Genomic DNA, 25,347 nt, shown 5'->3' on the forward strand with positions numbered 1-25,347 from the left:
CAATTTAAGTTGTACTACCAGATTTGATTTGTGCCCATTGCATAAAATATATATCTTACATTAATATTTGTGATCCAAAGGCAAAGTATGAACCCTTATCTCTAAATTCTGAATGAAGAAGACATAGATTGAATTGAGTTAAGCCTTCTCTTGCACAGTCTTTTTGCAATAGCAAATGCAAGCTCAAGTGATCGAAAAGCAATTAAGCCTTGCAAAAAATTTGTCACGTTCTGTCATTTCCAAATGAACCCTCCAGGGTTTCCTCCTTCTTGCTCGTGGACATTTAAAGAATACTAAAGCATGTCGACTAGTATAAGAATAAGCCTATCAATATAGCTAAGAATAAGAATGAACATATACTAAGTGATTTCATGAAATGGTACCTGTCTGGCTGTCTCCTTGGTCACTCAGCAGAACCGTCGATCCTTCTTCCTTCTTCTTCTTCTTTGTTCTTCAGTTTTGAGCTAACTCTTAAAAATGGTTTCACAATGGTGTGTTTGTTTTTCTAATTTCACTGCTGTTTTTCTTCTTAATATGCAACGAGTTGTTCTACCTTGTCTCTAAAGTTACTCAAAAGTCCCACATGGATAAAAATCACAAAAAAGTGAAGCTATATAAAAAAACAAGTGCAAATAATAAAACAAGTTAATTAAAACAAGTTAATGGTTGTATTAAAAGTAAACAGATTTTGGGGCACCGTTTTGGGGCACCGTGAAATTGAAATCTCACATATTATTTGTATTATTATTTGTATTATACCATACCATAAAACAAGTTAATGGTTGTATTTTGTATTAAAAGTAAACAGATTTTGGGGCACCGTGAAATTGAAATCTCACATAATTTGTATTATTATTTGTATTATACCATACCATAAAACAAGTTAATGGTTGTATTTTGTATTAAAAGTAAACAGATTTTGGGGCACCGTGAAATTGAAATCTCACATATTATTTGTATTATACCATACCTTATTTGTATTATAATTATTTGTATTATACCATATACCTTATTTGTATTATACCAGTGGGCAAATTTTGTTATTTTCAATTTGTATTATACCTTATTTGTATAAGAACTTTTATTCATTAGTGATTGAAGCTCCTTGAGTATTTTTCATGTAATAAATTTCACTTAGATGCATTTTGATATCGATTAATTTAAGAATTTTTATTTGTATTATACCTTATTTGTATAAGAACTTTTATTCATTAGTGATTGAAGCTCCTTGAGTATTTTTCATGTAATAAATTTCACTTAGATGCATTTTGATATCGATTAATTTAAGAATTTTTATTCATTACATAACTCAAACACAAACAGACACAATACCTCTCAACTTAAGTACAAAACTTGCAAGAACAACCAAACTCACACCTACAGAGTTGCACTCAAGTAGCACAATTTAAGTGTGTCCATTGCATATTTGTATTATACCTTATACCAGTGGGCAAATTTTGTTATTTTCAAACTTGTGATAACCTATTTATATAAGAACTTTTATTCATTAGTGATTGAAGCTCCTTGAGTATTTTTCATGTAATAAATTTCACTTAGATGCATTTTGATATCGATTAATTTAAGAATTTTTATTCATTACATATTACTCAAACACAAACAGACACAATACCTCTCAACTTAAGTACAAAATTTGCAAGAACAACCAAACTCACACCTACAGAGTTGCACTCAAGTAGCACAATTTAAGTGTGTCCATTGCATACTTAAATATACATCTTACACTAACGTTTCTGACCCATGGGAAAAGTAAGAATCCTTTTTCTCTAAATTTTGACTGCGGAAGACAGCGATTGAGTTGAGTTTAGCCTTCTCTTGCGCAGTCTTTCTGCGATAGCAAACGCAAGCTCAAGTGATTGAGAAGCATTGAGTCTTGGATCACAATGAGTGTGGTAGCGTGAACTCAAGTCATCAAAAGTAATAGTCCGTGACCCTCCAACACATTCTGTCACGTTCTGACCAGTCATTTCCAAATGAACCCCTCCAGGGTAGCTTCCTTCTTGCTCGTGGACATCAAAGAATGCCCTCAGTTCAGCCTATCAACAACAAAAACATCAATGAAATTCATTTATTTATATATATTATCATTAGCAATAAAAAACAACCTCAAAAGAGAGACAGAACTTGGGTACGACAATAAGAAGCATAAACATCATAAAGAAGGGCAAACAATAGCCAAAATAATTCTAATGACTTTAGTTCCTATACATTTTGGAACAGACACTTCATCATTTGTCACAAAAATAACGATTATCTCTATAGTATGTAGGACAGACAAGACAGAGGTGATCAACAAAGTCAATCACTCGCTTTATCATTCATTAAGCCAACAAAATCAGATTTAGTAAACTTTGTGATAGGTAGCCCCTTTACGGTTAGTTAATTAGTTAGTTGGTGGCTGCATTTAGGGAGTTGTGAAGAGCAAACTTGACAGATGGAGCGCCTTATGGAGACAGAATCAAAATTTGACAGGAACGAAAAGGAGATCAAAATGAAGGGAAAGATGGATGACCTTAGACAAAGAAAAAACAAAGACAGATGGAAATAGGTTGGGGAAGTAAATTAGTTACTGTCTGGATTTACTGGGATGAGTTCAACTCAGTAATGATGGATCGAGATGCTAAAAGAAAAAGGAAAAAAAATTATTTCAGGTCATTCAGCATCCGATGGCGCGCCGATTGAGACTTTTTTATGTCATCAACACACTGTCGGACAAGTGCAAAATAGGCGGGCCACAAGAGAGCAATCCACACAGACTTCTGCCATCACTAGAACTAGACTTTCCTATTATCAGCTATGTAGAAGAGGGTCTGGGTAAATCGGGAACTATATAGAGCTTTAGGGGTGGGCATGGTTCGGTTAACCCAAAAAACCAAACCGAACCGAACCAGAAATTTGAAATGGTTCGGGAAAACCGAACTGAACCGTTTCAAGTTTGGAGCTAACCGAACTGAACCAAAGTTATGGTTTGGTTAACCATTTGCTTACCTATTAACCATACCGAACCGAACCAAAACAAATATTTTTTATCCAATGAATAAAACCACTTTTATTATAAAAAATAACAAATTAAAATTAAAAGTTAGAATAGTTTATTTCTTCAAAAACAACTTATCTTATGCAAAACAGTTTATTTTAAAAAACAGCTTATTCAAAAAAACTTATTTTATGAAAAACAATTTATTACGATCTCTTTTTAAAAATAGCTTATTCAAAACCGCTTATTTTATGCAAAACACCTTATTTTAAAAAATAGCTTATTCAAAACAGCTTATTTTATGAAAATACCTTATTTTAAAAAAAAAAATAGCTTATTCAAAACAGCTTATTTGATAAACAGCTTATTCAAAACCACTTGAACTGTTTTTAAAAAATAGCTTATTTTATATATGTATACCGTTAGCTGTTAGCTGTGTTTTACACTGTTCTTTTCAATCAACAGTATTCTTTATGATTGATTTCAAGTTTTTCATGTCATCAGTTGCAAGCGATATGGCAAGGAAATCCGTCAAGAATGTTACGTACAAAGATATTGAGCAGGTAATTATTTTGCCTCTTTTAACACGGCCTCGACTGTTATTTATAAGCTGTTTCATTTAGGTGTACTGATTTATTTAGTATTTTGATAAAAATGAAAAATTTGTATGGATTTAGCAATTGCTATGATGATTAGGCTAGTCGTTATCTTTAACTATTTGGTTCTTTAACTGTTTGGGATTTTGAATGAGGTTTTTATTATTAATTAGTAGTTAGCATTGTGAACTAGTTGGATCATTATTCATTACCTAAGGATCACTATTAGTGTTGAGTTCTCTCTTTTCCCTCCTTCCCCCCTTCCAAATTCTTGCAGTATTCCATCTTCTATTCAGCTGACCTTACATGTGCTTGCTAACAATAATTTTATTCAAAACATGTTTTGAATAAGTTGTTTTTTGAAAATAAGCTGTTTTGAATAAGCTGTTTTTTTTTAAAAATAATTTGTTTAGCATAAAATAAGCTGTTTTGAATAAACTGTTTTTTAAAATAAGTTGTTTTTCAAAATAAGCTGTTTTGAATAAGCTATTTTTTAAAATAAAGTTGTTTTTCAAATAAGCTGTTTTGAATAAGCTGTTTTTTTTTAAAATAAGTTGTTTTCATAAAATAAGTTGTTTTTAAAATAAGGTGTTTTAAATAAGTTGTTTTTTTGGAAAGATCCAACAAAGAGTTCAAGTGGTTTCCTTAAAAAAAAAAAAAAAAACAGTTCAAGTGGTTTGGTTCGGTTCAAACGGTTCGGTTCGGTTCAAGATGGTTCGGTTATGGTTCAAGAACTGTTAATAAATTAACGGTTCGGTTCGTGAACCATTATAATGGTTCGGTTCGGTTCACGCGGTTCGGTTCGGTTCATGGTTCTTTTTGCCCACCCCTATAGAGCTTCATGCTGTAGGATCTTAATGGAACAGTATGGTTTATTCATCCTTTACCTTGAGAACAAGGTAAAACTTCAAGAGGAAAGTATTGATTGGCAGGTAGCCCCTTTACAACAACAACCAAGCTTTATCCCATTAAGTGGGGTCGACTACATGGATCAGATTACACCATAATAGGTAGCCCCTTTACATTTAGTTAATTAGTTGGTGGGTTGGAGAAATAATGCATGTTATCTATGAATAAGAGGACAGATTGAGAGTGACTGTGAATCAAGTCATTTGAGTGTATTGGCCTTTGGGCATTGGAGAGGAACATACTTGTGAAGTCCGGATTCTTCCCTAGTTCATTCTAGAAAAGATATGGTTCCTACTATTTTCAATGTAAGTGAACACTTTATGCTTAGTTTGACGGAAGTTTAGGATTGGGAAAATCTCTTTCGAAATTCATATTTGAAAGCAGCAGAGATATTGCAATAATACGTGTTCTGCCGAATATGTATTAAGTGAGAGTATGAGAAGACACAAATATCACCAAAACACCCACCTATGCAAAAAAACTATTGTTTCCTTATATTATACTCCCTCCGTTTCAAAATGAGTGTCGCTTTAGCCAAAAAAAATTGTTTCAAAATGAATGTCACTTTCAGTTTCCAATGCAATAATAACTTTTTCTTTCCAATTGTACCCTCCAATTAATACTCTGCACACTACTTCCAAAGTATTACTTTTAAAACTAACCAATAGTTAATAAGGATAATTTGGTAAAATAACCATTCTCTTTCTTTTAATCATTGCATTTCTTAATATGTGTGTAAACACCTAAAACGACACTCATTTTGAAACGGAGGGAGTAATAGATTTAAGAGCTGAATTGCATGATCTAGAAAAAGTAGTGGCATTTCCTTATATTGTAATAGATTTAAGAGCTAAATTGCATGCTCTATAAAAAGTAAGGGTTAATAGGGCTTTACCCCCCTGCCATTTGGGTGACTTTTGGTTTACCCCCCTATGGAAAAAAAACTTGAAGATTCCCCCCTGTAAAATAAAGATTCCTTGGTTTACCCCCCAAAGCCAACAGTCAGCATCTGACTGGACAAATTTGATGACGTGGCGTGCTGACATGGTATTTTATTTATTTTTTGATTTTTTTTATTTCCATGTGGCATAATTTAAAAAAATGAGAAAAAAGAAAAAATTTAAAAAACAAAAAATCCTTTTTATAAACCCAAAAATTATTTTTATTTTGAAAAAAATCTGAATTTTTTTTAATTTCGATTTTTTCTATTTTCTAAGAGGAAGTTAGATTTATTTTTTTTAATTTCCAGAACTTTTAAATATCTTCTTAATTTAAAAAAAAAATCCGAATTTTTTTTCTAATTTAATAAATGTCGAGAAAAAATCTAAATGTTTTTCTAATTTTTTTTATTTTTATTTATTCCATTTAAAAATAAAAATAAATTAATTTAAAAATGAATTAAAACATTAAAATAATTTAAAACATTAAAAAAACATCTCACTTATTTGTCTTTTATTTATATTTTTTATTTACAATTAATTTTTTTCGAAAAACAATTAAAAAAAACTTAAAAAAACAAGAATTTTTTTAAAAAAAATTCGTCAACTCCTTTCTCTCTCCATCTCTTCTTCTCTCGTCCCTCCATCTCTTCTCTTCTCTCGTCCCTCCATCTCTTCTCTTCTTTCCCTTTAATCCCGTTTAATCAACACACAAACATAGCAAACAACTGGATCCAATCAACAACAACAACATAGCAAGCAACACTTTCGGATCCAATCAACAATAACACACAAACAACCCATTTTCGGCCAATCAACAACAACACAGAAATCAAATCGATGGAGAAGATGAAGGAATCATAAGTTGTTGTTAGAGAGTTTGAAAATTGAACTGTTGTTGTTGGAATGACAACAGCAGCAACCACGCAGCTGAATTTCGATCCCTTATCAAACCCAGAAAACAAATCAGCTTGAATCCAACACTTCTCCTGTTCGTATTCTGTTCCAATCAGCTTGAATCAAACCCAGAAAACAAATCAAAAATCAAACCCACATCCTGGTTGATTTCGATTTCGATTTTAGTATTGATTTTGCTTTTGATTTTGATTTTACTTTCAAAAATCAAACCCAGAAAACAAAATAAATCTTATGAACTTGGTTTTGATTTTGATTTTGTGCTTGAAGCAAAAAGGGGAGAGAGGAGAAGATAAGGTGGGAGAGAAGAGAAGAAAGAAGAGAAGGAAGAACAGAAACAGAGAAGAGAAGGTGGGAGAGAAGAGAAGGAAGAAGAGAAGGAAGAACAGAAACAGAGAAGAGAAGTTGGGAGAGAAGAGAAGGAAGAAAAAAAAGGAAGAAGAGAGAAGATGATTCACGCTGAGAAGAAGAGAAAGAAAAAGAAATGAGATTTTTAATTTATCATTAGGGGTATTTTAGGTATTTCACTTTTTAACATAATTTTAAAAATAAAAAATAAAAAAAATGTGACGTGTCAGTTAATTAGTGTACAATCAGCATGCCACGTAAGCTAATTTACACAGTCAGATGTTGACAGTTGGCTTTAGGGGGGTGAACCAAGGAATCTTCATTTTGCAGGGGGGAATCTCCAAGTTTTTTTTGGACAGGGGGGTATACCAAAAGTCCCCCAAATGGCAGGGGGGTAAAAGCCTATTAACCCAAAAAGTAATAGCAGCATGAACTAAAGCTCTTCTCTGGAATATAAAAGTAATGACCTAGTATAGACCATATTTTATTCCATTTCTGCATAGCATAAATATTGAACATAAAAGACACACAGAGGAAGAAGAAGAAGAATCAAGCACAAGTGAGAATTACCCTTATTGAATCAAAAGATCGGGTTTTAAGTCCCGATGGAGCTTTGATGGTGTTCCCGTGCATGGGATCACTAACCCAAGCGACAATTTGACCAGCATTGCGAACTGCCCTGATAAGATGTGGAAGCTTCACTCGCATATTCTCAGCTCCCATCCTTACAATTACTGTAATTCTTCCAGGCTTGTTATTGGGGTTCAGAATATCTATCAGCTTAACCAGTTCATTTGGATCCATCTTATCACTAACCTGAAAATCAAGTAGCCATTTAGTAGCAGCAAATTCTTTGTTAGAAAAGCATTATATATCACCAACAAGACCTAAACAGGAAGGTTTTTTAGGTGTTTGAAAACTACGCTAATAGATAATTATAATTGCTTAGCTGAGTCAAGCCTATGTGAAGTAATTTTGATAAATTCACAGCACAAGCAATGTGAAACAAAATCATAAATAAAACATATGATATGTAATTTGATGATTAAAGCAAAATAGCAGCTTAGACAAACATAGGCAAGCAGCACTGTATATGCACCTTGATGCCTAGGGGATTAGCAACTCCTCTCAAGAATTCAACATGAGCACCATCAAGTTGGCGGGTACGTTCCCCAACCCATAGCATGTGAGCTGAGCAATCATAATGAAGCCCAGAAGTAGAATCTTCCCTAGTAAGTGCTTGTTCGTAAGGGAGAAGCAAACACTCATGGGAGGTCCAAAAGTCTGTTGTAGTCATGATTGGATGGTCAGATGTAATTCCAGCAACACTCATAAAGCCAAGGGCCTCGTCCACTCGATGTGCCAATTCACGGTACCTATTGGTCCACATCAAAAAGAAAAACTGATGTGATAGAAGTTGAGAAATTACTTATAAAAAAAAGCTTCAAATTACTAAGACAATTTCAAGATTAAGCATATTACTTGCAGAAGGCACAAAAGAAATTGCTAAAGCATATCAGTATTTAACTTTTTACTTGCATAGGATCACTACAAGAAAATTGGAATAATTGAAGTTTAACATGGTATTGAAGGAAAAATAAAGTAAAATACAATATTATACATAAAATCCCATTCCAATTTTTTCCCAGTAAAGTTACTTCCAAACAGCATGAGTGATAAGACATATGCCACAGAGCCAAGGAGAATATTTCACATTCAGTCTATACAATGCAACTAACTAAACATAATGAAGTGTTAATTTGGATAAACTTTTCAATGAGTACTTATGGAAAAGGTGACTAACTGACTGCTATTCTTCTTAATAATAATATCAGTTACTCTAAATATGACTACAATCTCTGATAAATACTTAGTTGAAAAGCTCTGGTAAACTAGAAGCTAATTCATACTAGGCCAAGTCTTCGACTTTATTCATTCCTCGTCCTTTCTACACATTTTCTGATTTTCACCCTACTACTTTCTTCCTAAGGTCCATAGAAATTTGAAAGCAAATAAAAATATTCTCAAATTCCATTCCCTTTTTTGGTACACCCTTTGTCTTCCACAATCGTTTTGAGCAAACATGGAAATAGTCAGTTCAATTTTCTAATATATCAATGACCCTCCAAACCGTTTTAAATATACAATAATAAGAACGAAAAAACAATAATGATTCAAAATCACAAAATCAAGTTTAGAAATGGTACCTGTCTCCCTGTTCACTCTGCTCCATGAAATCAAGATTCCACTGGTTGACTCTTTGCATGGCAGCATAACCTCCAGTAGCAAACGCCCGCAAGAGGTTGAGAGTAGCCACAGACTGGCAGTAGGCTCTTACCATTCTCTGTGGATCTGGAATTCTAGATGCTGCATCAAATGCATCCCCATTCACATTGTCACCCCTGTAACTCGGCAGCTTGACTCCATTTTTCTCCTCAAATGAATCTGATCTCGGCTTTGCAAACTGACCCGCCATTCTACCCACCTAATTCATTCAGCATATATCCAATCCAACACATCAGTATAAGTATGTCATTCTCATTGACCGTCCATAAAATTCTAAACAACAATGTCATTTGAATAGCTAAAATTTGACAACTTTTCTGACAACAATTACACAATTCAAATAGGTAGTTAATTACATTCAATTGATGATTAGTGGATATTACGGGTGTCAAAACTCGCTAACTATCCACGTAACTTCATTAATCACAAATTTGAACGTGATTAAACATAATTTTCATGTCAACCATGAATCTGAAAATTATGATTAACCGTGTTAAATTTGGGGTTAGTGAAGTTATGTTGGTGAGTAATACATTTCAACACCTGATAAATCCATTATCTACTAAACATAATTAAACATCTATTCGAAATGTGTTAACCATTTAAAAATGTTGCAAAAGTTGTCGAAACTTGGTATACGTTTGGATGGGCGGTGAGTTTGACAAAATAACAGTGTCAATTTTGTTGAACCTCTATGTAGCTTTTGCCAAAATCGTAGTGACTCACCGTGATTCTACTAACCACACCGTGAATCCAAATATGCACTTAGGTCCCGTTTGGATTAGGCTTATTTTGAGCTTATGCAAATAAATAAGTTTTTAGGTATCTTTATTAACCGTTTTTTCATGAAATACATTTACAAAACTTATAAGCTCAAAATAAGCCTAATCCAAACCGGCCCTTAACAAAAATCAATTCTAAACCAACAAAGGGTAAAACATAAAACTATCCAATTAAGGTTCCAAATACAAATAATTATAGGCTATAGCTAATAGCAAGAATCTAACCTCAAATTCCAATTCAAAAAATAATAATAATTCCCAATACAATAAACATCAAAACAATCTCTATCATAATTTCATCATCAACGAAAGAGATAATTAAAGAGGATAAAGAAGAAACCTTGATAACAGGCATTTGAGCACCAAACATAAGAACAACACCCATTTGAAGAATAACACGAAAAGTATCACGAATATTATTCGCACTAAACTCCTTAAAGCTCTCAGCACAATCACCACCCATAAGAAGAAAAGCGTTCCCCATGGAAGCTTGAGCGAGTTTATCCTCAAGATTTCTAGCTTCACCAGCAAACACAATTGGTGGGAAAGTAGAAAGGGTTTGAAGAACTTCATCTAATTGTTCCTGATCTGGGTATTCTGGAAGTTGCAATGCCTTCTTTGTTCTCCAACTATCTATGTTCCATGGGGTGGTTGATAATGGTGAAGTTGTGGCTATTGAATTTTTAGCGTCGGAAGAAGAAGAATTTGCGACGGTTATCGATCTGCGTTGGTGGTGACGAGGGGGGTGTGGTATTGATAGGGAGGGTGTAAACCCGATTAGGGATGCAGATGTTACAGACATGTTTTCGTTTTGGTCTCTGTTCTATTGAATCCACTTCTACGTTTATGTTTTGAATAGGATGATGATATTTTTACGTAACAGGTGGTGGTGGTGGTGGTGGTTTAGTTTTTTATTAATTCAGTTATACTTTAACCTCAATCCTTGTCTCTTTATAATCCCTATCCCCTCCACGTGAGGAGAATGTGTACCTAACCTGGATCTCCAACTGTCGTTGATTGTACATTCAAGTAGTTACAAGATTTTTGCTTATTTTTTCCCCTCGGTTCGACAATTTTAAGTTGTTACTATCTTTCTTTCGTAACAAATAATTGTTAGTTACTATTTTTTTTTTCTTTTTACAAATTTCTATTTTTTTTACATCATATCTATCATAATAAACATGTTTCAATTTTAAGATAATAAGAAACAAACTTTGTTTTAAAAAAATAAACTTTAGTTTTCTAAATATATATTAATTAGTTTTATTAAAAAAATAAGAGTAATTGACAAAGGGTATAATTGATAGTTTTCTAAATATATATTAATTAGTTTTATTAAAAAAATAAGAGTAATTGACAAAGGGTATAATTGATAAATTGTACCCTCAAAATACCAAAACGACGGTAAAATAAGAACGTTAAATTCAAACTCAAACGACACTTAAAAAGTAACGGAGGGAGCAATATGTTTGATCTCAATCAGACGATTACAAATAAGATGATTTCATGAATGCGTGCAATTGATGATTACATAGGATTTAAGTTTGTGTATATATTTTGGACAACTAATAGTAAACCTAACCAAATTTTCTTTTAGGAAATAAACCTAACCAGCTTAAAAATAGTTTGAGGCTTAGTTTGAAAATTAACTTGTTGAAATTGATTCATAAATCAAATGAGTCGAATTCAAAGATTTTAATAAATGAATTGAAATTTAATTGTAAATAGTTCGACTCGTTTATTTTATCAATCAACCAGAAGATAGTAACTTGTGAGTAAGAATAAGTATGTTTGAAAGAGGATAATGCGAATACAACGTTAAAAATAGGTAATATTTTAAGTTGTAAATGTCATTTTGAAACAAAACAAAAGTCATTTGAAATCCAACATTAATGGCTATAAGAAGTCTCTAGGGCATCAAATTCTAGTTCTAACAAGTACAATATTTAAGGACAAAATTTAAATACTTTTTTTCTCCTATTGTCATTGTATTCTTACTCTTTTACATGTTTTTCCTTTTTCTCTCTTTATCTTTTTGCCCACAAAATAGTTATACAATTTTCTTCTAACAATTCTTAGCAAAATCTTACCTTGATTAAGTTGTATGCAAAGGTGGACAACACACTATCTTGAGCTACATTCTTTTTTAAGATGTTCTTCTTGTCATTTGAAATATAACGAAAACATCTACGGTTCTTTTGTTTATAGAAAAAACTTCAATAACACGGACACTTTTGATTGAAGACATGTTTGATATTTGATATTTGTTGGTGTCTGACCCTGACATATGTAATTACATTCAATTATGTCAATTTTTTAAATTGATTTTGGATCAACATGTCAGTGTCGTGTTTGGTGTCTCTGTTCATACATCATAGGAAAACTAAATTCGCTCTCTTTATGCAACAAAAACTTTATCTCTTTCGGTGGGCCGGTTCATTTGGCTTCGAGGTCGGGAGTTGGGGTCTAGCTACAATATTTCTTTGACTTGGTTTGGTTTTTCTCTGGTGTACCGGGGGCGAGGGGTGCCCTGCTAATTTCGTTATATAGTCTGGTGGGCCGATCATTTTTGATTCGAAATCGGGAGTCAAATCTTTGACCTAAGTTGGTTTGTGGGCTTTTTGTTGTGCTCTTTCGATGGATCGGAGGTCGCGAGGTTTGTGATAGCTACATGATCCTTCCGTTAGGTGCTCTTCGAAATGTGGCTCAACTTGGGTGTTGGGGTCTGGGAGTTTTTTTGAGGGTGTTCTTTATGGGCGAGTAGTGACGATGGACGGTGGTGGATACCGTGTTTACAGTGCTTGTTTTTTTGGAGTCTGTTTTAGGTGGTGATGTGTTTTGGTGGGTTGATCTCCAGGGGTGTTTTTAGGTGGTTATGGTGTACCGTCTATATGCGGCACCATTTGTATCTTGTTTCGTCCATACCTTGCGTCTTGCGGAGACGACGTTTAATAATATTTGCCGATAAAAAAAAACTTTATCTCGAAAGGATATTTATAAATTAAGATATAAGATATGGCACATGAATTATTAATTTAATATAAGCAACAAATGCAATAACGTATGCCTTAACTTATAATTTACAGGGGTGGACAACCACCCGTGACCCGGTCCGAAACCGAGATAACCGTGTTAAGGGAGCACTTTTCAGTTATGTGTGGGTAGAATTGGTTCGGTTCGGATGTATAAATTCAATCCACCATAAACCGGAACCGTCCGATATATGATTTAATTTTTCATGAGTCTGACCATAACAGCTACTCTACACGCTAGCTAACATAATTGATAGAGTTAGACAAGGTTGCAGAGCTTTATTGAAAAATGAAACTCAAACAATAATAAATAATAAACAATGTTAGTACTTGAAAAGTGGGTGGGATACAACTCTCTTTATCCCTTCAATTAAATTAAGGCAAATGTTAACTTGTGCCCTCAAGGGTATATGTTAAGGAACTTATTATAGAAATATATGTATCAAAAGTCGTGTAGTCAACTTCTTAAAAGTAAAAATACTATGTTTTCCAATGCAAAATTGTTATTTTTGGGTTCCTTAACATGTGCCCTTAGGGCACAAGTTAACATGACCCTTAAATTAATTAACGTTTTTTCTTCTTCTTTCTCACTCCTCAAGATTTTTAGTTTTTCATTTCATTAACTTTTCTTGTATGTCTTCACATATTCTCAATTTTCAAGTGATTATGGTAGATATATGGTGGTTGCAAGTTGTATTGGTGTGGTAGCAATTGATGTATCTTCAACAATCAGATTAATTTCACACTGATTATTGTGGTGGTCATATTTATCTATGCTTCTTTTCCTCCATCTTTGTAAATTTCAAGTCAGATATGTTCATTTACATGGTTTTGTAAGCTAGATCCATACTCTTTGAGTTTATCCTTCTTAACATGGTTTTGTAAGCTAGATCCATACTCTTTGAGTTTATCCTTCTTAATAATGTTAAAAGATTTCGTCTAAAACTTGTGCATGTGTTTTCTCCTCACACTTTCTATTTCTTCTCATTCTAAAATCTGGAATTTCGTTTGTATCTAAAACCGTTGAAATCCGACCGTGCACCCGTAAATCCGACAAATCCGCCGTCCAACCAATCCGACCTCTCTAACGGACGGTGATGGATGAATATATATCAACCGCGGTTACGTTTGGATCTGCATATTTCAACCGGAACCGACCGGAACCGTCCGAATGTCCACCCCTTTTTAGCATTTCTTCACCACACGTATTCATAGGCTCAGACCTTCAAACTCATTTGAAAAAAAGCATGCGTGATAGTGTGTCCTATGAGATATGCCGTGACACCATAATGCACATCAAGTCTTTATCTTTCAAATGCCTAAATAGAGAAAATAAGAAAACTTTGTAATCTGAAGAAATAAACTACTTTGTGCCGAAAATTGCAACTGCCAGGAAAATTTTGTTCTTAGGGAACATTTACTTATGTGACCTAATTCACAATGATAAGGACCGGTCCAATAATCTTTTTAAAAATAAGTGAGATCTAAAACAATTTTATATATGAGGCCTTTTTTTTTTTTTTTTGCATATGAGGTCTTTTATTTTTATAAAATTTAATGAAAAATTACTTTGTCACTAGTAAATCTAAAATGAGCGTTTTAGTGGTCTTACCCTTGGGTCGACCTGACAATAAAAAAATTATTTTACCTTGATTTCCTTCACAAAGGAACTGAATCCACACCAATGGATATGAAAATCAGGAATGTGGCCACAAAGTACAGGCCTATTGCTCATGTTTGGAATATAAATTAGTACATTGTCCAATGAGGTGCTAATTTTTGTGGCAAGTTCTTATGGCATGGTAATTTTATTCTTCTATAACCTGTTAGTTGTATTCCTGTAGGAATGTGAATTTCTGATTGTGGAAACTAGGAAGGGAAAAATTACATTAAAAAAAAAGGAAGATTGTAAATCATGCATACAATCCAAGCAGGTAAGACAATGCCATGGAGGAAATTCGTATTTCTTGGAATAAAATATAGTCTGGCATCAAAATCCCTTTGTAATTGATTATGAGGTTGAATGGTTGCACACTAGCTCTCTAAATCAACAACTTCTCTCATGTTTGAAGTTTGATAATAGTATCTCATTCAGTTCATTTTCTTGTATTGTCAACGAACTAATTTAATTGTCATGGAGTAATTTAGACAATTAACTAATTTTTTTGTTGGGATTTCACATATTAAATGTGGTCAAGTTCAACTACATAATTTTGAAGAAAAAATATGTTGATATTTCTTTCTAAATATTTGTAATTTAGTTTATTTTTGCTTATATTTTATTTTGGAGAGGGGTTGATTTAGTTAAGAGAAAATATGTTTCCCTCTGTTGTTTAGAAGGGTTTATTGCAAATTATAAAAGGAAAAATTGGACTTCTCTCCGTAAAATCATCTGTCAACAAAATAAATAGATATATAAACTATAGCCATTCCTCTAAAATAAAACTATAGCCATTGTTGTAACCGTAACTCATTTTAAAAATTGGCAATCTTGAGTTTCTAGTAGGGACGTCGGCATAAGGATAAAGTTGTTAAAACTTTAGGGTGTGATTAGATTAAGGGTTTAGGAGGGGAAGAGAGAGAATGATTTACTTTTCTTTTTTAAATTACGGACTATATAACATGTTTTTCTAAAATAAAAATAGATTTTAAAAAAATGCTATAAGATACATTTTATTAGATTTTAAAAATAAAAAGGCTATAAGATTATTGAGACTTGGGGTGAGGATTAAAATAGTGAAATGAAAATTTTGATAAATATAGTAGCAGGAGTCATGTGGGGGTGTGAAAAGAAAAAAAAATCATAATATTACAAGGCTTGTTACCCAAAAATCCAATTGCTAAAATCGATTTATGTTCATGATATATATATATATATAAATAAAAACTATAAAAATAAAAATCTATACGTGAAAAACAAAAAAAGCGTGAAATCAATAGCTAGGGTTTTGGAAGCATGGGGTCGAGTGAGGAAGAGATGAAGAACACAAGAGGAACGATCATGGGACCAAAATTCGTCTCTCCAATCTTCGATATTGATATATATGTTGATACCAAATCCCCAGAGCCTCGTAGAATAATCGATCGTACAAATGATTATCGTAAGCGTCGGTTGAACAAGCACGTTCCGCCGGAGAGACACCATTTGCTTACCGCCGAAGAGAACACACTGGATCAACTAGTTAGAACATATGATGATATCATGAGGGAGGAAGCGCCGAGAAGAGGGAGGAAGGGAAAATATAATCAGCATAAATTGTTGTAGGGAGTTGATTATTGATGTGGTCGTTTCTTATTTCAATTTTCACATGCTATATGGATTCAACTCAGGTAGGCATGGCAACAAAACCCATACCCGTGGTTACCCACCCGAACCAAACCCAATTTGACGGGTTTTCCCCGTTTTGACTAGGTATGGGTATGGGTTTGGGTTTTCCCCGATTCCAAAACACGGGTATGGGACGGGTAACGGGTATATAGGTACCCACCCCAAACCCATACCCAAACCCGTCCCGAATGCAGAAAAGTATTTTATGTTGATATGTCATCTTATTTTGTTTAATAATTGTCGTGTTATAAAAACTACCATTGATATTTAAAGGGGCAACTAAATCAATCAATCTAACAAATGTTAAAGTGAGCATATTGTTGGATAATGCATTACAACATTTCTCTAGGGTTGCAAAAAAAACTTCTATTTTTTATTAAAAAAAATTATTCAATGTGGGGACGGGGATGGGGCGGAGATACCCGAACCCGTTGGGGACGGGGTCGGGGTTCAATTTCTCATCCCCGTTGGGTATGGGTAGGGTAACGGGTAAGTATATGACAATCGGGTATGGGGACGGGGAATGTAAAACCCGTCCCCACCCCGCCCCATTGCCATGCCTAAACTCAGGTTACTATGGCTAATCCTATGTAGTTTTGGATATTTTCTAATAAAGTACATATAGTTCATGAATTTAAATGTTTTTTTGTTGTTTTTTTTTTGGGTCATGTTTTTTTTGTTGTTGTTGTTGCGTGTTTTATATAGTCAATTTATTACATCCTATATCTTTTTTTTGGTAGTGTAATACATCCTATATCTAGTTGTATATAGTTCAATGGCTACTCATCAAAAGCACTCTATTTGTAGGTTAATGGAAGCTAGTGAGACTCTTCAATGTCGTTTTGGTATGGGAAAAATTTATTAAAAAAAAAAAAACTTATACTGCTTAGAATAGGTGTGGTACATTTAGCCTATTTCCCACTAGCACCTCTTTTTTATTTCTACTAATCACCTCTTTTGTCCATGTGGTATCTCTCTCACCGTCGGTTCAAAGTCGTTTCCTATCACTAGATTGATCCATTCAAAATCTCTTATCATTTTTGTTTATACACCGTTAATAATTTTCAAACGTTAACGCAATAAAAAGAACGGAAAGACGGACACGTTAGTTCCCGTCTTATCGCTAGTTTAAAATAAAATTTCAAAGGAAAATATAATAATAATAATATACACGAGATATGTAAATTAATAAGTTTTACTATATATTAAGAATGTTTTTCATGTCATTTTTATATTTATCAGTTAGTTGTCTGGTAAAACGAAACGTTAGTTGTAAATAGAATTGTATTTTTTGTTTAAACGTTTTTCTTGATAAATATAATAGTAATGTAATTTAATTTGGGACCTATTTTGCTAATTATGCACTTAAAAGCAATTTTGATCCAACTTATCCAAACAACATTAACTCATAAAAATCACTTTTAAATGGGTGTATCTGAACATAAATCAATTCACATCTAACTCACTTTTACCAAAATTAATTTTCTCAAACTAACTGCTATCAAAATCAATTTTACCCGCCGCCAAACCAACACACACTAAGTTGTATATATGTTGATACCTTTATATATATGTTGATAACAAATCCCAAGAGCCTCATATATATGTTGATACCTTTATATAAACTATTTTCTTTACAATCTAATCATTCTATATCTAATTGAATTTTTAAACATCTATAACTTTTAAGAAATATCATTTTTAGGCAACATTTTCTCCCCTCTTAATTTAGGACAATAAGGATGGAAAAAGAAATAAAACAACGTGAGTATAAAATAGAGAGTTATTTCAAAAGTTGACTCTAAATGGTTGTATAAGTATCGTTTTTCACAAATTTTATATAAAAAAATATAATAAATGATAGGGTCACACACTCTTCTTCTAATTTATTATTCACTTAAACTTGTTTTCACCATTTTATCTTTTCATACCAATCAAATAACTTAACTTTTAAATGATAAAATAAAATTTTATAAATTATGTTATTTTTATCTATAAAAACAAAAAAAATACATTAATGCTTGTCCTAACAGTAATAAAAAAGAAAATTGCTGTTGACACATTAGCTTTGGCTAGGACACACATGTAAAAGACGTTTTGACCCCTTCGGTAGTTAACTGCCGAATTATGAAACCGGCTGCAGTTAACTACCGAGGAAGTAATAAAAAAGAAAATTGCTGTTGACACATTAGCTTTGGCTAGGACACACATGTAAAAGACGTTTTGACCCCTTCGGTAGTTAACTGCCGAATTATGAAACCGGCTGCAGTTAACTACCGAGGAAAACTTCGGCAGTTAAGTGCTGAGGAAATCTGAAAACTTCGGCAGTTAACTGCCGAGGAAACCTCAAACTTGTTTTTTTTTTTTTGACAAAAACCATTAATTCTTTTTATTCTTTAAATCTAAATTTTCCTTAAATAAATTTAATTCTTTAATCCTTTTAAGGAATTAAACATAATTCTTTTTATGATTTCATTCATGTGATTTTGTTGCCATAAATGAAGAAATACGAGAGATGAATAATATCTGCAATCAGTAGTTAATGAACCTAAAATGATGATTCAATAAAAAAAAATGCAACAACAAAAACGTTACAAATGATAGAATAATTATATTTGTAGTTATTAGCAATTAATTATAATATTTCAAATTTTTTTTGTTGTTGACAAATTATAATATTTCAAATATTATCCATCTCTCTTTCAAATTATTATATTTGTAATTATTCTATCAATAATACCTTTTTTTTTTGTACAAATAAAACCACTTCTCTATTCTTTAAAAAAAACCCTCTTTTTAATTAAGAAACGTGATTGAATATGTAGTAATTATAGGATCTCATATTTTTTTATTTATGGCAACAAAATTATATGAATGAAATCAACAACTTTATAAAAAGAATCGTGTATTTAATGACAACAAAATCCATATTTCTTCATTATGGCAACAAAATCACATTAATGAAATCATAAAAAGAATTATGTTTAATTCCATAAAATAATTAAAGAATTAAATTTAATTAAGGAAAATTTAGGTTTAAAGAATTAATGGTTTTTGTCAAAAAAAAAAAAACAGGTTTGAGGTTTCCTCGGCAGTTAACTGCCGAAGTTTTTAATTTTCCTCGGTAGTTTACTGCCGAAGTTTTCCTCGGTAGTTAACTGCAGCCGGTTTTATAATTCGGCAGTTTACTACCGAAGGGGTAAAAACGTCTTTTACATGTGTGTCCTAGCCAAAGTTAATGTGTCAACAGCAATTTTCAATAAAAAATATCAAAGAAGAGTAAAATAAAGATTTTGATAAAATATGGAAGCAACTAAGCAAGAGATCAAGTGGGGTACGAAAAAAAAATCTCAAAATTATTGGGTCCATTTAATTCCAAAAATTAAATTGGTAGGTCGGTTAATATGATATTTAAGCAAGCATATAAGCATTATAATTGATTATTTTTCATAATCTCATCTCGAAAACAAAAAATCTTCTTCACCTTCTTCACGAAACACTTCATATCTAGGGTTTTAGAATCGAACCTTGAACCAGAACAATAACAATAACCATGGCTTCCGATGATGAAATCGAGAAGACGCAAGAATTACGTAAGAAGATGGAGAAACAACTCGCATCTCTCACTGAACTCACCTTCGACACAGATCTTTACGGCGATAGCGATAAAGCTTCATACTTTCCTTCAATTCCTGCTACTGAAGAAGAAGAAACTCAGGATGCGGAAGTTATTCCTCGTAGAAACTTTGCTGCGTCAATCACCGGTCCTGTAATTGCTCCGATTAACAGTACTAACGACGCCGGAGATAATGAATTTGGTACGTCTCGAAGGATAATTGACCGTGAAGATGATTACCGGAGACGGAGATTGAATCAGATTCTTTCGCCGGATCGACATGATGCTTTTGCTGCTGGTGAGAAAACGCCGGATCCGTCTAAAAGGAGTTATGCTGATGTTATGAGAGATGAAGCGTTGAAGAGGGAGAGAGAGGAAACAATTAGGTTGATTTCGAAGAAGAAGAAGGAAGAGGAAGAAGCTGGTAAGGCTGCGCCTGTGCAGGAGAAGGAAAAATCTCAGCAGAATCAACAGCAGAAGAGGAGGAATAGATGGGATCAGAATCAGAATCTGGAGGAAGGTGGTGTGAAAAAGGCTAAGACTTCTGATTGGGATGCACCGGATTCGAATGCGATGACACCAGGGAGATGGGATGCTACTCCAACTCCTGGGAGAGTAATTGATGCTACTCCTGGGAGGAGGAATAGATGGGATGAGACACCGACGCCAGGGAGGTTGGTTGATTCTGATGCTACCCCGGGTGGTGTAACACCTGGTGGTGTCACACCTGGTGGTGCTACTTGGGATGCTACTCCTAAGCTTAGTGGCGGGATTACTCCGACTCCGAAGAGACAGAGATCGAGATGGGATGAAACACCTGCTACTATGGGAAGTGTAACACCATTACCTGGTGCTACACCTGCTGCTGCGTATACACCTGGTGTTACTCCTGTTGGTGGTGTTGAATTGGCTACACCTACACCTGGTGCTTTACAAGGGTCGTTTACGCCAGAGCAGTATAATTTGTTGAGGTGGGAGAGGGATATTGAAGAGAGGAATCGTCCTTTGACTGATGAAGAGCTTGATGCTATGTTTCCACAAGAAGGGTATAAGGTTTTGGACCCTCCTGCTTCATATGTGCCGATTAGGACACCTGCAAGGAAGCTTCTTGCTACACCTACGCCGTTGGGGACTCCGCTTTATCAGATTCCGGAAGAGAACCGTGGTCAGCAGTTTGATGTTCCTAAAGAAGCTCCTGGTGGTTTGCCTTTTATGAAGCCTGAAGATTATCAGTATTTTGGGGCTTTGTTGAATGAAGAGAATGAAGAGGAGTTGTCTCCGGATGAGCAGAAAGAGAGGAAGATAATGAAGCTTTTGCTTAAAGTGAAGAATGGTACACCACCACAGAGGAAAACAGCTTTGAGGCAGTTAACTGATAAGGCTCGCGAGTTTGGTGCTGGGCCTTTGTTTAACCGGATACTGCCGTTGCTTATGCAGCCTACTTTGGAGGACCAAGAGAGGCATCTTTTGGTTAAGGTAATTGATAGAGTTCTTTATAAATTGGATGAATTGGTTCGGCCTTATGTGCATAAGATTCTTGTTGTTATTGAGCCCCTTTTGATTGATGAAGACTACTATGCCCGTGTTGAGGGGAGGGAAATAATATCTAATCTCAGTAAAGCTGCTGGGTTGGCTACTATGATTGCTGCCATGAGGCCTGACATAGATAACATTGATGAATATGTTAGGAATACTACTGCTAGAGCTTTTAGTGTCGTTGCATCTGCTCTCGGTATTCCTGCTTTATTGCCCTTCTTGAAGGCCGTCTGTCAGAGTAAGAAATCTTGGCAAGCTCGGCACACTGGGATTAAGATTGTTCAGCAAATTGCCATTTTGATTGGTTGTGCTGTGTTGCCCCATCTGAGATCTCTTGTGGAAATTATAGAGCATGGTTTGAATGATGAGAATCAGAAGGTGAGAACAATTACTGCTTTGTCTCTTGCCGCACTTGCTGAAGCTGCTGCTCCCTACGGTATTGAAAGTTTTGACTCGGTGTTGAAGCCACTGTGGAAGGGTATTAGGCAACACCGTGGTAAGGTGCTGGCTGCGTTTTTGAAAGCCATTGGATTTATCATTCCGTTGATGGAAGCCTTATATGCCAGCTATTATACTAAGGAAGTCATGCTTATTCTGATTCGGGAGTTTCAGTCACCTGATGAAGAAATGAAGAAAATTGTTTTGAAAGTGGTGAAGCAGTGTGTGAGCACCGAGGGTGTGGAAGCCGAGTATATTAGAACTGATATCCTCCCTGAGTTTTTCAGAAACTTCTGGGTTAGGAGGATGGCTTTGGATAGAAGAAACTACAAGCAACTTGTGGAGACAACGGTTGAGATAGCAAACAAGGTCGGTGTTGCTGATATTGTTGGAAGAATCGTTGAAGATCTTAAAGATGAGAGTGAACCTTACAGGCGAATGGTCATGGAAACTATTGAGAAGGTGGTCACTAACTTGGGATCATCTGATATTGATGCACGGTTGGAGGAGCTTTTGATTGATGGTATTCTTTATGCCTTCCAAGAGCAGACCAGTGATGATGCTAATGTGATGCTTAATGGGTTCGGCGCAGTTGTAAACTCGCTCGGGCAGAGAGTAAAACCATATCTTCCTCAGATTTGTGGTACCATCAAGTGGAGGTTAAATAACAAGAGTGCAAAGGTGAGGCAGCAAGCAGCAGACCTCATTTCGAGAATTGCTGTTGTCATGAAGCAGTGCCATGAGGAACAATTGATGGGTCATCTTGGTGTTGTCTTGTATGAATATCTTGGAGAAGAGTATCCCGAAGTTCTAGGTTCAATTTTGGGTGCTCTCAAGTCGATCGTTAATGTTATTGGCATGACGAAGATGACTCCACCTATCAAGGATTTGCTTCCCAGGTTGACTCCAATTTTGAAGAATAGGCATGAGAAAGTCCAGGAGAACTGTATTGACCTTGTGGGTAGGATTGCTGATCGTGGGGCTGAGTTTGTACCTGCCAGAGAATGGATGAGGATCTGTTTTGAGCTTCTTGAGATGCTTAAGGCACACAAGAAGGGAATTCGTAGAGCTACTGTGAACACTTTCGGATATATTGCAAAAGCCATCGGTCCACAGGATGTCCTGGCAACTCTATTGAATAATCTCAAGGTGCAGGAGAGGCAGAATCGTGTGTGCACTACTGTGGCCATTGCTATTGTTGCAGAGACATGTTCACCCTTCACAGTTTTGCCAGCATTGATGAATGAGTATCGTGTGCCAGAACTTAACGTGCAAAATGGTGTGCTCAAGTCTCTCTCTTTCCTCTTTGAGTATATTGGTGAAATGGGAAAGGACTACATCTATGCTGTGACTCCTTTGCTCGAGGATGCTCTCATGGACAGGGATTTGGTTCATAGGCAGACAGCTGCTTCTGCCGTGAAGCACATGGCACTGGGAGTGGCTGGTTTGGGTTGTGAGGATGCGCTGGTCCATTTGCTGAACTATGTCTGGCCAAACATATTTGAAACTTCTCCACATGTGATAAATGCTGTGATGGAAGCCATTGAAGGGATGAGGGTAGCATTGGGTTCTGCTGTTGTTCTTAATTACTGTCTCCAAGGATTGTTCCACCCTGCCCGGAAAGTTAGGGAGGTGTACTGGAAGATTTATAACTCTCTGTATATTGGAGCTCAGGACGCTCTTGTTGCCGCATACCCATCACTAGAGGATGAGCACAACAATGTTTACAGTAGATCAGAGTTGACGATGTTTATTTAGATTGCAATCATCTATGTATTGGTAAGTTCTCTCTGAATTGTAGTATTTTGGTCTGCCTAATTTTTATGCATGTTCCTCTTTTTTGTGCAAAAAGTTTCTAATGCACTGTGTGTTATTGTTGTTAATCTGCAATTGAATGGCCGTTGAATCTGTGTATGAAATAGCTTGTTATTTTTATTCATGCCCTTATTTTTTTCCTGTAATGTTGTGAATGCTGATAAGGCAGATTAATAATTCTCAATCAGCACTGTGTGGCATTGTATGTCTTTTTTCTTTCTTGGTCAAATAAATCCTTTTATGAAATAGTTTGGTTTGGGAGTTTAGTAATTTTTTGATTCATGCCCTTCTTTTTGCCAGTTATGTGTCGTGGATGCTGATACGGCAGATTAATAATCCTCGGTCAGCTTGTAGCAGTGTATGTCTTTTTCTTCTTCTTGGTTATAAATCAATCTGTCGGTCCTGTACTGTATCCTCCAATTTTTTATTAAGTCATTATAGGCTACAGTTTAAAAATATAGAACTGTTTTAACATTTAAATTGTGATAAAATCCTTAAAAGTACTAACCATATACTCTGTTCAAAAAATGTTAAAATAGCCACCTTCCTGCCTCCTGGTATCCCAGTTTCACACCAGGATGCTATTCGCGATTGACAACATAGATGTCATGGTTTTATTGTCAAGTCTTCTTAAATATTTTACTATGGCACCCATGATTTCATTCTATTTTACTTCTCTAGCTGCCTTGATTTTATTCCATTTTTCTGGTTCTGACTTCAAAGCAAACATTTCCTCAATAAAAACTTTGACCAACAAATATTGAACCAAGTCCATTAATAGCATGATTGTTTACATATTGCAATGATAGATTGTTTACATATTGCAATGATATAATTCATATCCACTGTAACTCAATGCCATAATTACCTATCAAATGTGTACATTCAAATGTTCTCTGCCTCTGCTGAACTTTCATTTGTTCCTTTGTCAAAACTCATGGACGTTCACATGGCATTTTTTTAGATTCATCAATCCTTGCTTTTGTCACTGTAGCTGGAGGAGCATGAAGCGTGTTCAATCTTTTCCTTCTCACATGCTTCCTGTTGGGAGGTTCCACAAGTTTGGCAGATTCAAGCATCACAACTGTTGGAGCAGTGCAATTTTTGTTCAAAATCTTTCTTCTCACACATGTCCTCTTTCCAATTTGGTCATTATAAACAGCTTGGATAGTGAATTTATAGGATTTCCTTGCATAGTGTGTGATTTGCTCTACGTGAATATTTGCTTTCTATTGTCTCAATATCTTCAGTGTTATTTAAGATTATTATTTTTTCTTCAATAGCCATTGTTCTCAAAGTTTACCTTTGGTCTACAGCGTGGTTTAGGTGATGAGTTTAGGTGCTGCAATACCTGCCCTTACAAGGGACTGTCTGCCTTCAAAATGGGGAAGAAGGTACTGTCTTTCTCTCCCTCCTCGAGTTGTTTGGTGTCATTTCTTTACTATGTTCTGTAGCAATTGGTGCTTAAGTAAATTTTTTTTTTTTTTGCAGGTCGAACTGTCCGGTAACTGGCTTGCTGCAGAAATATGATAGATAATGTTGTAATCTTTGCATGACAATGGCATAATAGAATTTTTAGATAGTACGAGACTGTTTTCGGTTATGTTTTCATTCGGTTAAGGTGTTTGACTTGATACAGTTTAAAATGTTACTTTGAGAGGTATCATATAATACTTGTCAATTTCATTCCTCTCTCTAGTTGCTTCTTAATAAAAAATATGATTTCTTTATCGTAGGCTTTTGCACTGTCATGTGTTTTTGTTATATCTGACCTACAAATCTTAAATTCAGCCAAGCTACAAGTCATGTAATT

The 25,347-nt window shown here is 34.6% G+C and overlaps 2 protein-coding genes across 3 annotated transcripts; one reads left to right on the forward strand and one right to left on the reverse strand.

Annotated features, from left to right (window-relative positions):
• Positions 1–1,531: 1,531 nt before the first annotated feature.
• Positions 1,532–10,696, reverse strand: LOC146943594 (phospho-2-dehydro-3-deoxyheptonate aldolase 2, chloroplastic-like). The gene is made up of 5 exons (XM_085741874.1): positions 10,110–10,696; positions 8,909–9,186; positions 7,801–8,077; positions 7,272–7,517; positions 1,532–2,054 (listed from the first exon to the last, which is right to left on the reverse strand). The coding sequence occupies exons 1-5, from the start codon at positions 10,569–10,571 to the stop codon at positions 1,785–1,787; spliced, it is 1,533 nt and encodes a 510-aa protein (XP_085598000.1). The 5' UTR covers positions 10,572–10,696; the 3' UTR covers positions 1,532–1,784.
• Positions 10,697–19,571: 8,875 nt separating this feature from the next.
• LOC146943595 (uncharacterized) lies at positions 19,572–25,264 on the forward strand. 2 transcript variants are annotated; one of them, XM_085741876.1, is made up of 4 exons: positions 19,572–23,498; positions 23,835–23,892; positions 24,851–24,928; positions 25,026–25,264. In XM_085741876.1, exon 1 carries the CDS (start codon positions 19,683–19,685, stop codon positions 23,475–23,477), a length of 3,795 nt encoding a protein of 1,264 aa, XP_085598002.1. In that variant the 5' UTR covers positions 19,572–19,682; the 3' UTR covers positions 23,478–23,498; positions 23,835–23,892; positions 24,851–24,928; positions 25,026–25,264. The 2 variants fall into 2 exon arrangements, with proteins under 2 accessions (XP_085598002.1, XP_085598001.1); XM_085741875.1 differs by lacking the exon at positions 23,835–23,892.
• The last annotated feature ends 83 nt before the right edge of the window (positions 25,265–25,347 follow it).

This window comes from Medicago sativa, chromosome 2, assembly GCF_051527215.1.
Source record: "Medicago sativa cultivar Bolivia chromosome 2, Bolivia_mono, whole genome shotgun sequence".
Taxonomy (NCBI): domain Eukaryota; kingdom Viridiplantae; phylum Streptophyta; class Magnoliopsida; order Fabales; family Fabaceae; genus Medicago; species Medicago sativa.

Excerpts from the sequence above, each read along its gene's own strand:
- LOC146943594 (XM_085741874.1), bottom strand. The coding sequence starts at position 10,571 with ATGTCTGTAACATCTGCATCCCTAATCGGGTTTACACCCTCCCTATCA. Across the intron at positions 8,078-8,908 it reads CAGAGTGAACAGGGAGACAG|GTACCGTGAATTGGCACATC; the intron begins GTACCATTTCTA and ends GTGGACCAATAG. Across the intron at positions 2,055-7,271 it reads GATCTTTTGATTCAATAAGG|GCTGAACTGAGGGCATTCTT; the intron begins GTAATTCTCACT and ends TGTTGTTGATAG.
- LOC146943595 (XM_085741876.1), top strand. The coding sequence starts at position 19,683 with ATGGCTTCCGATGATGAAATCGAGAAGACGCAAGAATTACGTAAGAAG.